The 14,351-nt window shown below is 42.0% G+C and overlaps 1 protein-coding gene across 1 annotated transcript in view; it reads left to right on the forward strand.

Moving 5' to 3' along the window:
* The window catches only part of LOC145398956 (LIM domain kinase 1-like), a 102,123-nt gene that overhangs the window by 64,194 nt on the left and 23,578 nt on the right, over window positions 1-14,351 (forward strand). Inside the window, exons 12-13 of the mRNA XM_080271690.1 lie at window positions 1,940-2,035; window positions 10,062-10,319. Of these exons, the coding sequence (XP_080127816.1) occupies window positions 1,940-2,035; window positions 10,062-10,319 (354 nt within the window). The remainder of the gene's footprint in view (window positions 1-1,939; window positions 2,036-10,061; window positions 10,320-14,351) is intronic.

Genomic DNA, 14,351 nt, shown 5'->3' on the forward strand with positions numbered 1-14,351 from the left:
GCCAGGTTGGATGACTTGGGGGGATTGTCGAGGACGAGAAGCACCTTGAATGGGATGCCAAGTTCCCGGGATTTAGCCTTGGCATCAAGGATTAAGTGCTGCAACAGCCACTCGGAAATGATGCTACTCGTCATCCAACCATTGGAGTTGCTCTACCAGTATACACCGCTGTCATCCATGCAGCGAAGATTCTTTAAACATCTGGGGTGTACTGTGGTATGCTCCACAACAGGACGCATCTTGTGTGAGCCTAATAAGTTCACAGCAAACATGACTGTTATCCTGTATTTGTCGATTTTTCTGCCCCGGGCCTGGTGCTGTTGCGTACTGATATAAGTACACTTCGGCATAGCCTTGTAGTATAGGGCTGTTTCATCAGAGTTATAAATTTGGTCCCTGCTGTAGCCGCCCTCGTCGATTATCCTCTTTAGGATGGCTGGATAATCCCTGGCCGCCATTTCATCCGCTGATGCACGCTCCCCCATCAGGTGAATGTGACGTAGCTCCTTCCTCTTCAGAAAGTGGCAAAGCCATCCCACAGAGGCTTTAAATGGTTTCTTTACAGTAAGCTTCAGAGCTGCAGCTTTGTAGAAAGTCTTGGTCTGGTCCCTGATGTAGTGCCCGTTCAGTGGAACTCCTTCCTTCTCCTTCCTCAGGATGTAGCCAGGTACCGCTCCATAAGAATTATAGCCTGGTTGGTCAACCTACTGCTCCCGTCCAATGCCACCATCCCATATATCTTCACAGTCTTCTTTATGGCCTCCTTGTTAGCCGATATAGTTCGCACGGACGATTCTGCCAAGCCTAGTTCCTTGCCAATGGCCGTGTTACCCTTCCCACTCTCCCTCTTTCTAATGACTTTCATCTTCATGGCATGGGTGATGCACGTCTTCTTCCTGGAAGAGGGAGCAGACATCTTGGCTCACAAAAAAAAATAGCCTCAGAGTACATGGGGATGTAGCTGGAACAGCAAGTGTACCCTCTGTGCACGTGTGGTTCCTCTGCTGGGACTCTCACCACCCTCCAAGCAGCGCATATGGGCATCACGTGACGGGTGTGCAGCATCGACATCACAAAGTGGGCAGAGTGTAAGTAACCGTTATCGCATCTTGGGGGTGCAATGTCGCATACTCGGGGTAACCCCGGATTTGGGCCACTCTTCACTGCCCGTCTCGCTTACAAGGAGTTCAATTTGCCTGCTAATAAAAAATAAAAAAAATAGGTCCTCGCTTACAAGGGGGATTGCGTACTCGGAACTCGCCTACTGTGGGGATGTACTGTATATATATATATATATATATATATATATATATATATATATTTATATACAGTACAATACATTGGTGGTAGGTGGGGGCGCTCACCATCCACTCACTCGATGTAGTGCTGCTTTGGGTGTCTGCCCATTCCTGTCTTTCTTTCCTTCATTCATTCTTGTTCCTTCTGCCTACGGGTGACTTTGCACTCCCTCTTCTGTCTTTCTTTCCTTCATTCTTTCCTCTTTCTTCTGCCTATGGGTGACTCTACACTGAGTGACAAGCCAAATGGTTTCCTGTACACCAGGAAACCATTTACTGTGCTGGATGGTAACCATATAACCAAATTATGGCACCTGGTGGTTTAGTGGGTAATTAAGGCACCCCAATCAGATTGAACATGTTTAGGTTTATATCCAAGGGGTGGTTGGGGTTTATTGTTCATTTAATGCCACTCAGGGATGAATGAGGCTGGTCACTCTCATCCTAAATTTCAGGACCAATTTGCCTGGCCCTGAGCTCTTATGCTTCTCATGGGGCAACATAGGATTGGATGATGGATGGATGAATATACTGTATTTTTTCGTGAGCATGGTCTTTGTTTACTGTACTACCATTTCCATGTGTAAGCTATGTATATCTTTAGTAGCAAAATATATACATTTAATTACTTTCTCCACCAGGTCTACAAAATGACCCATTCAGAGACTGGAGAGGTTATGGTACTGAAGGAATTGTACAGAGTTGATGAACAGGCTCAAAAGAATTTCCTGAAAGAGGTAATTATTCTTCACTCTAAGATTAAAATACACCACAAATTCTCACACACTTGCTTTCAAGCTACACCCTACAATCAGGTCTTTGTAATGAATGTATACGGTAGTCCAAATATTATGCCTCACAGTAGATATACAAATGGCTTCTGCCCAGTGCAGGCTACTGACTTAACATATTTGTACTATGAATGGCCTACCAAGGAGTGATCCAGTTATTTAAACCATTCACATTTGCTCTGACATTATTATTTTGTAGTAGTAGTAGTTGTAGTTTTATCCTCAAGTTCATCTGAGCATAAACTCAGAGACTGCGGCTGGAGCTGTCCTCCTCTTGCAGTCCATTATTCCTTTTTTGGGGATAGGAAGGGAGCTGAAGGGCATTTGCATGAGCAGGCAGCAGAGCTGTCTGGTTTTATCAGTACCACCCTGTGAAGGCACACCTCTCCAGCACCTGGAATTTTATATAAGTTAGCATAAGTAATATGGACAGATGGTTTCCCATGTGAGTTAGACCCAGATTTCCAGAGGCTTGAATAGTGAGTAAATGAATACATGACCCATTTTTATTGTGCTCTTTCCTACCTTTCTGGGCTACATCTTACCCTGTCCTTAGGTGAGAAAAGGAGAGGTTAGGAACATTTTAACGGTGATGTGTAGGTCTTATTTCAGTCAGAGAAAAGGATATGAATGTACTGTATTGAGAGAGAATGAAGAGAATGTTGAAGGAAGCCTACATAATCATAGGCTAATGTGCTAATGGAGAGAAATATGGCTATTGAAATGAGAGAGGATGGCACAAAGGTTTGTGTCATATGATGTTTGATACGAGGTGAAACTGAAAGGAACAATAAAGAATAAAAAAAATTAGAGGAGTACTCTTAGTTAAGGAATGTACGTGGAAAAGATAAGAAAGCATACATTGGAAGATGAATATGAAGAAAAGATAGTAACAGAGCAGGGGGGCAGTGAGCTGAGAACAACAGATTTTTAAAATTTTTGGATCATGTATAATGAACATTTGGTTCGGGAATCTGAATGCTAAAGTAGTGTGTGATGTTGCAAGAATGACTAAAATTTTTGGATCATATAAAATGAACATTTGGTTTGGGAATGTGAATGCTAAAGTAGTGTGTGATGTTGCAAGATTGACTAGTAAGAAAGGAATGGCTTGTGATGAGGAGATTGAAAAAAATGGTAGAAGAAAGGAAGAAGTGGTTGCGATGGATACAAGAAAGAAGTACTATATTGAGAGTGATAAATTTGTAGAGAGGAAACGGAAAAAGGTATATTCTTATGATGAACTTGGAGGAAATTTTACTGTAAACTGTGCTGTTGTATTTATTTTGGTCACCTTTATTTTTGTACAGAGGAAGAATCACAGCCTTTTTCCTTTCCACTAATTCACATCACACATCCAAGCTTTTAGCTTTTTCCTAATAAACATTTCATTTCACTCATGCTTCTTCATTTTATATTCTGTGAATAAATTTCATCAACACTCCCTGCCTTCCCATTTTTCGACTGCATCACAGCATTCTTCACATGCCAGTGCTTCATACTCAGGCACCATATTCCTTCATTGTGCATCTTAAAAACCAATATATTTACCACCTCTCTGCTTTCATCATTTGCATTCATAGTCCTTCCATAATCTCCTTATTTTGCATAGTGTTCTTTCACTCTTACCCCTCAACATTTTCACACATTTTTCTACACTCATTCCCATAAGGCGGTGGCAGAATCGGTAGATAGGTGACCTGCAGTCCTAATGGACCCAGGTTTGAATCTCTGCTGGGGCATGAAATGGTTTAAGGATTTGAATTTCTTAAAAAAAAAAAATCTGATCTACCACATGTCCTGCTGACATGTCATAAAAGTGCCCCTGCTAATACCAGTACACCAGTCCTGCATGAGACAGCCCTAGCATGTATTCAATATGGATGGTGGGTCCTAGCACCGAAATGGTGACATGTGGAGATGTAGGAGGATTACTGGGCCCCAAGGAGGACTACTGGGACTTGGGAATAGGCCCTGAAGCCTTTTCAAAGAGTCACACACACACACACACACACACACACACACACACACACACACACACACACACACACACACACACACACACACACACACACACACACACACACAAAGTTTCCAAAATCCATCCATCCATCCATCATCCAGTCTTACACTGCCCCATGAGGAGCGTAGGAGCCCGGGGCTAGGCAAGTTGGTCCTGACATATAAGATGAGAGTGACCAGCCTCACTCATCCCTGAGTGGCAGTATGTGAGCAATAAACCCCAACCATCCCTTGGATATAAACCTTCACCGGCTCAATCCGACTGGAGCTCTGTAATTACCCACTAAACCACCAGGTGCCAAAATTTGGTTATATGGTTACCACCCAGCGTAGTAAATGGTTTCCTGTTGTACAGGAAACCATTTGGCTTGTCACTCAGTGTAGAGTCACCTACAGGCAGAAGGAAGAGGAAAGAATGAAGGAAAGAAAGACAGAAGAGGGAGTGTAAAGTCACCTATAGGCAGAAGGACGAGGAAAGAATGAAGGAGAGAAATAAAGAAGAGGATGGAAGGAAAGAAGGATGAATTTAGCATATTTTCAGAGTATTGTTTTTTGCATTCATTTTTTCCATGATCATTTACCTCTTTCTGTTTTCTCTTTAACACTTTTCTTTCAGCTACTTATTTATGCATCACCTCAGTAATGCAAGAAACAGTTCAAAGTAATTTTGTAATCTTTTCTATATTGATCACCTATAGGGTAGACTCATAAGTTAGACTGGGTGGATAACCCCTTCATTAAAATATGAGGACAGCCATACGGTATTTCCAAATTTCCCATTTGAATGAAATGTTGACAGGATGTTTGTTATCTTTTGTTGATTATGAATATAGTGAACTTTATTATTATTGTTATGTTTCTCATGATTGATTACGTGCTCATAGAGAGGTTGACGATGGGAATGGTTCCTGATACAAAGACTGTGAGAGGATGATGTGGAGGACTGTCAGATCATATGATTGTGGTAAGCAAGATCAAGCTGAGAGGAGTGAGGTGGATCAGAAGAGAGAGGAGCAGTCAGGGAGAAAGACTAAAAGTTGAGAAGCTGAGGATCAAAGAAATGGCAGATGATTACAGGACCAAAGTAGAGGACGAGTTAGAATCAGTGAATTGGAATGAAATGGATCTGGAAAGCCTGTGGAATGCACATAGGGATTGCTTAGTTAGGAATGCAAAAGTGGTATGTGGTGTGGCAAAAGTAACAACAAAGAAGAAAGGTATGGTGTGGTGGGATGATGAGGTTAAGAGAGCAGTGGAGGAAGAAGTGGCTAAAGTGGTTACAGGACAGGGGTTCAGTTGAAATAAGAACTGAATATATTGAGAGCAAGAAGCACGTAAAGAGACTATTGAAGAGGAAAAAGAAGGAGGTAAATGATGATCTAGGAAGAGAAATGAATGCGAAATACTCTGAAAATAGGAAGTTACTCTGGAAAGAGGTGGGAAATGTAGAAGTGAAAGCGGAAAGAAATGTGATGGTGTGAAGGATGTAAGTGGTAGATTATTAAGCCATGGGGATGAAGTAAGAATCAAATGGAAAGAATATTTTGAAAGCTTGATGAATGGAAATAGAGAGAGCAGAGTGGCTGTAAACATGATTGGTTTTGGGGTGTGCAGAGAAGGAATGCAGTGCTAGGAGATGTGACACTCACACAGGTGAAGATTGCTGTGAAGCAGCTGAAAAATGGGAAAGCAGCTGGTGTTGATGAGGTGTATGCAGAGATGCTTAAGTGTAGTGGAGAGAGTGAAATGAAGTGCTTGTTGAAGATATGTAAGAAGGCATGGATGAGTGAAAATGTGCCTGCAGAGTGGAAAAAAGGCTGTGATTGTACCCCTGTACCAAAGTAAAGATTAGCGAAGTGAGTCCGAGAATTACCATGGCATAAGTTTATTGAGTATGGTAGGGAAGGTATATGGAAGAATTATTATAGAGAAAGAAAGAGAGATATCAGAAGTCCTAGTAAGTGATGAACAGGGTGGCTTTAGGAGTGGCAGAAGATGTGTGGATCAAATATTTGCAGTGATACAGATAGCAGAGAAGATTTGTGAGAAGGACCATTAGGTGTTTATGGCATTCATGAATCTGGCAAAAGCATATGACAAAGTAGACAGAGAAAGATTGTGGAAAGTTTTACGCATGTACAGTGTAGATGGTAAGCTGCTAGGTGCTGTCAAGAGTTTTTATGAAGGTAGTGAAGCAGGTGTAAGGGTTAAGAGGCATGTAAGCTAATGGTTCACAATTTGTGTGGGCGTGCGACAAGGTTGTGTGATTTCCCCGTGGTTGTTCAATATATACAGTATATGGATGGGGTGATAAGAGAAGTAAAAACATGAGTAATGGAGAGAGGGATGGTGTTGGTAATGAATGGTGATGGATGGAATATCTCAAATTTGTTGTATGCTGATGATGCAGTACTGCATGCAAATACAGGACGAGAACTTGATAGGCTGGTGCAGAGTTTTGTAGATGTCTATGAGCATCGTGCCTTGAGAGTAAATGTAGAAAAGCGTAAACTGATGGTTATTGAGAGAGAAGGTGACTCCCAGTGAGATGTTACAGTGAACGGAGAGAGACTGGAATTGGTGAGATAGTTCAAATACCTGGGTACAGTGATAGAAAAGAGAGGAAAATATGCATAAGAAGTTGAAAGTAGGGTGACACAAGGAAGGAAATTGCTGGTGCAATGAAGGCCTTGATAAGAAACAGAGGCTTGATTGTTGTAGCTGCACGAGGCTTACATGAGGGAGTGTTAGTGCCAACTTTAACATATGGGTGTGAGACTATGGTGTGGCATGAAAATGAAAAGTCAAGCGTAAGAGCAGTGGAGATGGGACTGCTGAGGGATGTGTGTGGAGTACAGAGAGTGGATGGCATACAAAATAATGCGATTCATGAAAGATGTTTAGTGAGGAAGTTGGTGGACACCAGAATCAAAGAGAGTGTACTGAGTTGGTATGGTCATGTAGAGAGAGTAGATAACAATAGAGTGGTGGAAAAGGTATATCTGAGCGAATTTGAAGGAAGGAGGCAAGGTAGGCCAAGGAGATGGTGGAGAGATATGGCGGGTGAGTGTGTGAGGAAGAGAGGTTTGGAAGTCGTTGAGGCTAGGGAACTGACGAGATCGAGCTGGCTGTATGAATGTTGTGACGAGAAGTGCATGATCAGGGATTTGGCACCCCTTTTTAACGTGGCACCATCCGGATTGACACTGTTGGATACGTTTATGTGAAGCTACGAAACACGGTAAATGTTTTTGGCGTATTTGATAGAGCCAGGATTCCAGGGGCTTGAATGATGAGTGTATGGGAGTGTGGCCCATTGGATTGGTCAAATTTGGCCTCTCTAGACATTGCTACCCCTCACCCAGCCCTAGGTTGGGAAAGGTCTGGCTGATGATGATGATGATGTTTCTTTTTTTAATTTCATCATCATCATCATCATCCTGACTCCTTTCCCACTCTAGGGCAGAGTGAGGAGTTGCAACGTCCAGACAGCCAAAGTTTGCCCAATTCCATGGGCCACACTTCCATTCACTCATCATTCAAGCCCACAGAATCCTGGCTTACATCAGATTGGCCAAAAAAATTTCACCACGTTCTGTAGCTTCACATATACATATCTGATAGAGCCAAACCAAATGCTGTCATGTTTAAAAAGTGCCAAATCCCTGGTTATGTGCTTCTCTGCACAAAATTCATCCATCTAGCTAGGTTTCTTATCAGTCCCGTAGCCTCAACAACTTCCATACATCTCTTTGTCACACACTCATCCACCATATCCCTCCACCTTCTTCTTGGCCTACATCGCCTCCTTCCTCCTTCATATTCACTCAGATATACCTTTTTCACCACTCTATTGTCATCCATTCTCTCCACATGACAAAACTATCTCAGTACACTCTCTTCAATTCTGGTGTCCACAGACTTCCTCACTTCGCATCTTTGACGAATCACATTATTCCATATCCTATCCACTCTCTGTATTCCACGTACATTCTGCAGCATTCCCACCTCCGTTGCTCTTACTCTTGACTTTTCATTTTCATGCCACACCACAGTCTCACATCCATACGTTAAAGTTGGCACTAACACTCCTTCATGTAAACCTTGCGCAGCTGCAACACACAAGCCTCTATTTTTTATTAGGGCCTTCATAGCCCCAGTTACTTTCTTTCCATGTGTCACTCTGCTTTCCGTTTCTTTTGCATATTTTCCTCTCTTTTCTATCACTGTACCCAGGTATTTGAACTCTCTCACCAATTCCAGTCACTAACATCACATTGGGAGTCACCTTCTCTCTCAATAACCATCACTTTACACTTTTCTTCATTTACTCTCAAGGCACAACGCTCACAGACATCTACAAAACTCTGCACTAGTCTTCCAAGCTCTTGTCCAGTATTTGCAAATAGCACAGCATCATCAGCATTCAACAATTTGAGATATTTCATCCATCACCATTCATTACCAACTCCATCCCTCTCTCCATTGCTCATGCATCACCTCAGCAATGCAAGAAGCAGTTTCAGGTATTCATTTCACTTCAGATTTTGCATAATGTAGATTTTATGAAGTATTCAGTGTTTTATTTTAATTACAGAACATTATTTTAATAATTTATATGATTTCTGTATGGATTTCTCCTGTCTGATGATAAAGATTTGCTCTCTGATCACACTTACCTTTGCCATCGCATGATCTTATGATTACTACCTAAAGTGCCGTTGTTACCGAATGCTCTTAACACTCGATATCGTTTTGATGCAATTTCTACTTCATTGATATTGCACATTTTTGTCTGCATGCTGTGAGGTGGTTACAATTACAGTATTGGGGGGTTTGATGGGGCAGCGCCCCCCAGTTAGGTTTCAGCCCCCGTCTAGTTAGGTTTCCATTAATATTTTTATACTTTTGAGTTTGATGCATTGACGTGTCCAGCTGGTGAGTTTGGCGGTAGACATGTTTTGCAGGCATTCAAGTAGCTTTCTCTAATATTGAAAAGTAGGTATACAATGTTTTTTCTCTTCGATTTTTTAGTTGGAAATAAAATGTGGTAGGTGAGGACGCTCACCATCCCCTCACTCAATGTAGTGCTGCTCTCGGGCGACTGCCCTTTCCTCTCTTCCCTCCTTCTTTCCGTCCTTCTTCTTGAGTCTTTCTTTCCTTCATTCTTTCCTCTTTCTTCTGTTTGTGGGTGACTACACTGAGTGACAAGCCAAATGACTAGGCAAGGTAGCAACTATATACAGTAACCAGATTGTGACACCTGGTGGTGTAGTGGGTAATTAAGGCACTCAAGTCAGATTGAGCCAGTGCAGGTTTATATCCAAGGTGTGTTTGGGGTTTATTGCTCATGTAATGCCACTCAGGGATGAGTGAGGCTGGTCACTTTCATCTTAAATGTCAGGACGAACTTGCCTCGCCCTGGGCTCCTATGCTTCTCATGAGGCAACACAGGAATAGTTGATGGTGATGATGTTGATAAAATGTTAATTACCAGTACCTGTGATGTGTCTAGTACTAAAATTATTTTCCCTAATAATCAGGGTTTTGTAAGAAAATAGCTTGAATCACTGTGCAGTTATCCTCATATTTTACCACCCCTTCAATCTGAGATATCTTTTCTGTTTTTTGTGTTATTGATGCCTGATTCACTTCAGGAAAGATATCCTCTGGTTTAATGGATTAATGAGTAGTGATACCTGTAACAGCTTTTGCTGCTTGGCATGGTTAATAATAAACAGGCCACTTATATTCAGCTACAGTACATCAACCAGGTAGTTATAAAGATATCCAAAAAAGCTGAAGCTGAGAAATGTCTGCTGTGAGAAGTGGTGCTGCAGTGAGGTAGGAAAAAATTGGTGTAAGTTTTGAATGCAGGTCTTTAATATGTATTTCAGTGTTATATGGAAATGCAGTATATTGGTTTGTTAAGCAAGGTATGTCATTGCAGGTAGCAGTCTTAAGAAGTCTGAGTCACAAAAATGTTCTACGATTCATTGGAGTCCTTTATAAAGATCAGAGGCTCCATTTGTTGACTGAATACATAAGTGGTGGAACCTTAAAGGAGATCATACACAACCTTGATGAGCCTCTGCCCTGGGACCAACGGATAAGCTTTGCTAAAGACATCGCCTCAGGCATGACGTACCTGCACAATTGTGATATTATTCATAGGGATCTCAACTCAAACAACTGCCTAGTCAGAGAGGTAAGACAGTAAGGATTATGCTCATGAAAATGTATGTATGGATGGTGTGCATGGGAAACTTTTTGGTGTTATAAAAACTTTTTATATCGGTAGTGCAGTATGTGTAAGAATTGGTGAATTTCTTAAGTGAGTGGTTTGATATGTTTGTTAAAGTTCTTTTTTTTTTCTTATGCAAGAAAGAAGGAACCAAAGGCCAAGAGCCTGCAAACTGTTCCTTCCAAGAAAAAACAGAAACAATACAAAAGAGAGCCAAATTCAGCATCGTTCATTTCTAGATGCCTGGGGACACTGCATTTGAAAGACTGGAGATCATAGGAAGTAGGAGATACAGACAGAAGGAGACAGTTCCAGAGTTGACCTGCAGCATAAATGAAGGACTGGGAGTAATGGTTAACTCTTGCATTAGAGAGTTGGACAGAAAAGGGATGAGAGTTTGTTGCTAGATGGGTGCTACGCATTTATCGTAGAGGTGGAGGGATGCAAGCAGACAGTTCAGAGGAGCATTGACCATGGGAGTAGCGATAGAAAAAGAGATAAAGATGCAACAGTGGGGCAAAGAGACAGAGGTTGGAGGGAGCCAGTAAGAGGAGGAGAGTTAATGAGACGAAAAGCCTTTGACTCCACCCTGTTAAGAGCTGTTGGGGAGCCTCCCCACACATGAGAGTTGTACTTCACCCAGGGGCAAATAAAACCCATGCATAAACTCAACAACTGTGCTGGGGTAAAGAAGGTACGGAGTCGGCTTAGCACATCCAGTCTCTTGGAAGCAGATTTTACAAGAGATGCAATATGATCTTTCCAAGATAAGTCCCGAGTGAATGAAACCCCAAGCATGTTCAAGGATGATGTAGGATTGAGCTGGGTATTATTAAACGTTAGTGGGTACTCCTGTGTAAGATTGTGTTGGGTTGATAGGTGTAAAAACTGAGTTTTTGATGCATTAAAAACAGCAAGATTATTTTTACCCCAGTCAGAGATACGAGCCAAGTCAGACATTAGGTGTGCCATAGCCTCATCCCTTGTTTGTTGAAGTAACTGCTGAGATGGACGTTACGAGAACTGAATGGAATGGTGAAGAGTGGAATCATCAGCGTACAAGTGGATAGGGTTAGATGTACAGCCTAGAAGGTCATTGATGAATAAAAGAGAGTTGGTGATAGGACAGAGCCCTGAGGAACACCACTGTTGATAGATCTAGCAGAAGAATGATGGCCGTCTACAACAGCAGCTATAGAGTGACCAGATAGGAAGCTGTAGATGAAGGCACGGGTGTGTAATATTTTGCATACACAGTTGCCCAGTATCTATATGGATGGGGTTATGAGCAAGGTTAAAATTGGAGTTGTGGAGAGAGGTGTGAGGATAGCACTCAGTTGTAAATGATGGACTCTGTCAAATATACTGTTTGCAGGAGATGTGTGTTGCATGCTAGTAGATAAGAAGAGCTTTCCAGAGTTTTATGAATGTCTGGCAGTGTTTAAGGTTTGAAAATATATGTTGGTAACACTAAAGTAATGGTATGAGGGAGAGGACTCAATGTGATATGCTGGTGAATGGAGTGAGATTTTCATTGGTGAATGAATTTTGCACTCTGTTCCAGCACTCAAAAAGAAATGCAAATGTGCAAAGGAAATGGAAAGCACTGTGGCTCAGAGGAGAAGGTGGTCAGTTGTTGTGAAGGCCTTGATACACAACAGGTCTGAGGATAGAGGCTGCAAGAGGATTACATAAACGAGTGATTGTTCCCACATTAACTTATATCTCTATCTATCTATTGCCAGACGCCTCAATCCCGTTTGGGGTGGCCACAAACAAATCGCCTCCAAGTCGCCCTGTCCCCCGCCATTTCACTGCCCTGCTCCCAACTCACACCCCCCTCTCTCATATACCTCTCCACCCCATCACTCCATCTCATCCTCGGCCTCCCCCTCCCTCTTCCCTCCTCCACCTCACTCACATACACTCTCTTCGTCAGTCTTTCACCCTCCATCCTCTCCACATGGCCAAACCACCTCAGTGTGTTCCTCATAACGCTTCCCATCACATCCACATCAACACCACAACGCTTCTTTATATCCTCATTCGTCAGCCTGTCTCTCCATGTGACTCCACAGGCTCCTCTTAAATAACTCATTTCCACTGCTCTCACTCTTGACTTGTGTCCTTCCAACAACGTCCAAACTTCACTTCCGTACGTTAGAGTTGGTATCACAATACTGTCATGTAGTAACTTTTTCACTTCCATGCTCACTTCCCTGTTTCTTATCACTGCTTTCAAAGAACCAGCAACCTTTCTTCCCTGCTGTACCCTTTCAAGCACTTCACCCTCCAAACCTCCATCCTTACTCATCACACTACCCAAGTACTTAAACGTACTCACATTTTCCAATTCCTCACCATCCAACCTCGCTGTACATTCACTGACTTCACCTCTCTCAAAGACCATCACTTTATTCTTCCCTACATTCACCTTTAGATTCCGTTTCTTACACACTCTCCCAAACTCATCCACCAAGCCTTGCAGCTCCCCTTCGTCTTCACTCAACAACACAGTATCATCTGCAAACAACAGTACAGGGAGTTTCCAAACACTATCCTCTCTCACCAGGGCCACTCCAACATCCACTACCCTACCTTGTACCTCTTTTATTACCCCATCCATGTACAGATTGAACAACCATGGAGACATGACACATCCCTGTTTCAACCCAACTTTCAAAGAGAAAAATTCACTTAGTTCACCATCCACACGCACTGCAGCCTTCGCACCATCGTACATACTCTTCACAGCATTCAACAACTTCCCATCTACTCCATATATTCTTAACACTTTCCACAATCCTTGTCTATCCACCCTGTCATATGCTTTCTCCAAATCCATGAAAACCACTTACAACTTCTTTCCCTTCTCTAGAAACTTTTCCACTAAAGATCTAAGAATGAATATCTGATCTACACAACCTCTTCCCTTCCTAAAGCCTCCCTGTTCTTCTCCAACTAATTTCTCTGTTCCTTCTCTAACTCTGTCAATAAGTATCCTACCATACACTTTTCCTATTATACTAAGAAGACAAATGCCCCTATGATTACCACACACTTCTTTTTCCCCTTTTCCTTTGTACAAGGGAATAATTATACCTGACTTCCAATCCTCCGGGACTCTGCCTTCCTCCCAGGCCAATCTGCACATCTTCCACATCCATTCTACTACTATCTCTCCCCCATGCTTCAGCATTTCACCACACACTTCATCAATTCCTGGGGCTTTCCCTGATTTTACTTTCTTCATTGCTTGCACAACTACTATCCTACTGATTTCTTCCTGTCTTCTCATCTCCCTCCTTCTCCCAGCCATTCCCCAGCCACTTATACTTGCATTACTTCCATCCTCTTTGTTCAACAAATCCTTAAAGTGTTCTCTCCATCTGTTCACTTTTTCTCCCTTCTCCACTAGTAAACTTATAGATATGAGATATTGGTGCGGCATGTGGGTGAAAATTCATGAATAAGATCTCTGGAAATGGAACTGTTGAAATTTGTGTGGTTTGCATAGAGTGCATATTACTGTACACTGGTGAAAGATGCAGAATGAGAAAGTTTGTTGATGACAGGGAAGAAGAATGTGTGCTTAGATGGTATGGTCATATGGAGAGAATGATACAGATAAGATGGTGAATTGAGTAGACATGAGTGATTTTGAATTGGGAGGAGACTTGGTAGCCCAAGTAGGTGGATGGCTTTGGTAAATGAGGTGCATGAAAAAGCAAGGTACAGTACTGTATGCAAGTTTTTGTTGTTTCAAGGTGGCTGTATCTTCTTAAATGGAAGAATGTTAGATGAGGATGTTGAAATTTGTAAATAAAAAGTTAACATGCTTTTGGAAATAGTTGACCACATTGTAGCTTATAGTACAGTGCAGATGTAAGAAAATATAAGTTGTTAACATACAGGAAATACATACATAAAAATTTTGCCAAACTTCCTCTTGAAGAATCCCCTAATTGAGATTGCTGTGGTACAATTGATGGTTTC

The sequence above is a fragment of the Coenobita brevimanus genome, chromosome 47 (genome assembly GCF_032717465.1).
Source record: "Coenobita brevimanus isolate Jiangsu-jjx chromosome 47, ASM3271746v2, whole genome shotgun sequence".
NCBI classification, from domain to species: domain Eukaryota; kingdom Metazoa; phylum Arthropoda; class Malacostraca; order Decapoda; family Coenobitidae; genus Coenobita; species Coenobita brevimanus.